Here is a 1,276-nt window from a genome sequence, read left to right on the forward strand (position 1 = left end):
CTACTGCTAATCGTAGGTGATACGATAGCGGAGGCGACGCATAATCTTTGGGGTGCGATCGAAGGGTGCAAACCAGGCTGGGTGCAAACGCATAGCTTCTCATCGTGACGTCAGGCACGCTGGCGCCAAAGCCGCAGCTAACGTTAGGCCAGAATCGACACCTGCCAAGCGCCACAGCAGGAGTACTACGGAGTTAAACTGTCGCCACGCTCAGCGTACGCCACGAGAGGAGGGTGGAAATAGTTTAATCACCCAGTTGTACAGTTTGACATGGCTGCCTGAGGCGGAATGTTGAATACAAGTATGGCGGCTCTATTTGTGCAAACGAGTAACATTCAACGCGCGTGCATGACGCCAGTAGGAGATTCGTAAGTTCTGCTACCAACAACACCAATCCTATTCTGGCACGACTTTGAAATGCACCAACACCGCCACATCAGGGTATCTTTGGAGAATTCAACCCAGGCGCAAAATAGCGAGTGCTTTAACCCTCCCCTAAATTCGACGGAAGTCGCTCTTGGCTACCCCGCCTATGGAGAGGAAGCGCTTATGATAACCGTACTGAATATGTGGAGTGTGCCGTGTCGGTGGAAATCAAGGGTACTTTGTGCACAAGAACCCGTTGCAACTTGCTTCCTAGCACGGTCCTTCGAGGATGTGAAAAATGTGATGACTCGTTACATAGGGCATGAACACTCGCCGTATCGTCCCCGCACAAGTACCTTCGAGAATTTAGGTCTCATGTCGCTCTTTCGACGGTCCTGAATGCCTCGGTCGATCTTGGCGTCAAGGTCTCCGTCCCCCAACCTTGTGCCAAGCAAGCAAGCAACTTTTCCTTTGATTAGGTGCTCTTTTCGAAATAATGCACCTAGTTCGTTGAAGACGCACCTAGTCTTGTTAAGTGCACCTGCATTGCCAATTTTGGAACCATGGAGACCAAGATCAACACCGTCGCCCGCAACGACCTCGCGTTGGCTTGCGACCTCGACCAGCCAACGCGGTCCAAGCGGCAGCGCAAGCGCTACATCGACGAGATCACCGAGCTGCGCGCCAAGGTCGCCGACTACTCGGAGCAGCTGGCCGCCTTGACGCAGCGCCAAGAGATCGACATCATCTGCGCGACGCCATGGGAGGGCATCTCGCGGCGACAGGCTGTCGAGCGCAGCGTGGCCGAGCAGGACAATGCGCGCTTGAAAGACGCTGTCCAGGAGCAGCTCACGACAATTCAAACGCTCCTGCGCATCGTACAGAAGCGGCCAAAGCTCATGGACGTCTC

General features: G+C 54.3%; 1 protein-coding gene across 1 annotated transcript; it reads left to right on the forward strand.

The window, feature by feature from the left end:
- Positions 1–926: 926 nt before the first annotated feature.
- SDRG_17028 (hypothetical protein) lies at positions 927–1,265 on the forward strand (the record flags this gene model as incomplete). The annotated part of the gene is made up of 1 exon (XM_008623261.1): positions 927–1,265. A coding segment is annotated over exon 1 (336 nt), but the record flags the coding sequence as incomplete, so codon positions are not given.
- Positions 1,266–1,276: the final 11 nt, after the last annotated feature.

This window comes from Saprolegnia diclina, assembly GCF_000281045.1.
Source record: "Saprolegnia diclina VS20 unplaced genomic scaffold supercont1.180, whole genome shotgun sequence".
Lineage (NCBI taxonomy): Eukaryota > Oomycota > Saprolegniomycetes > Saprolegniales > Saprolegniaceae > Saprolegnia > Saprolegnia diclina.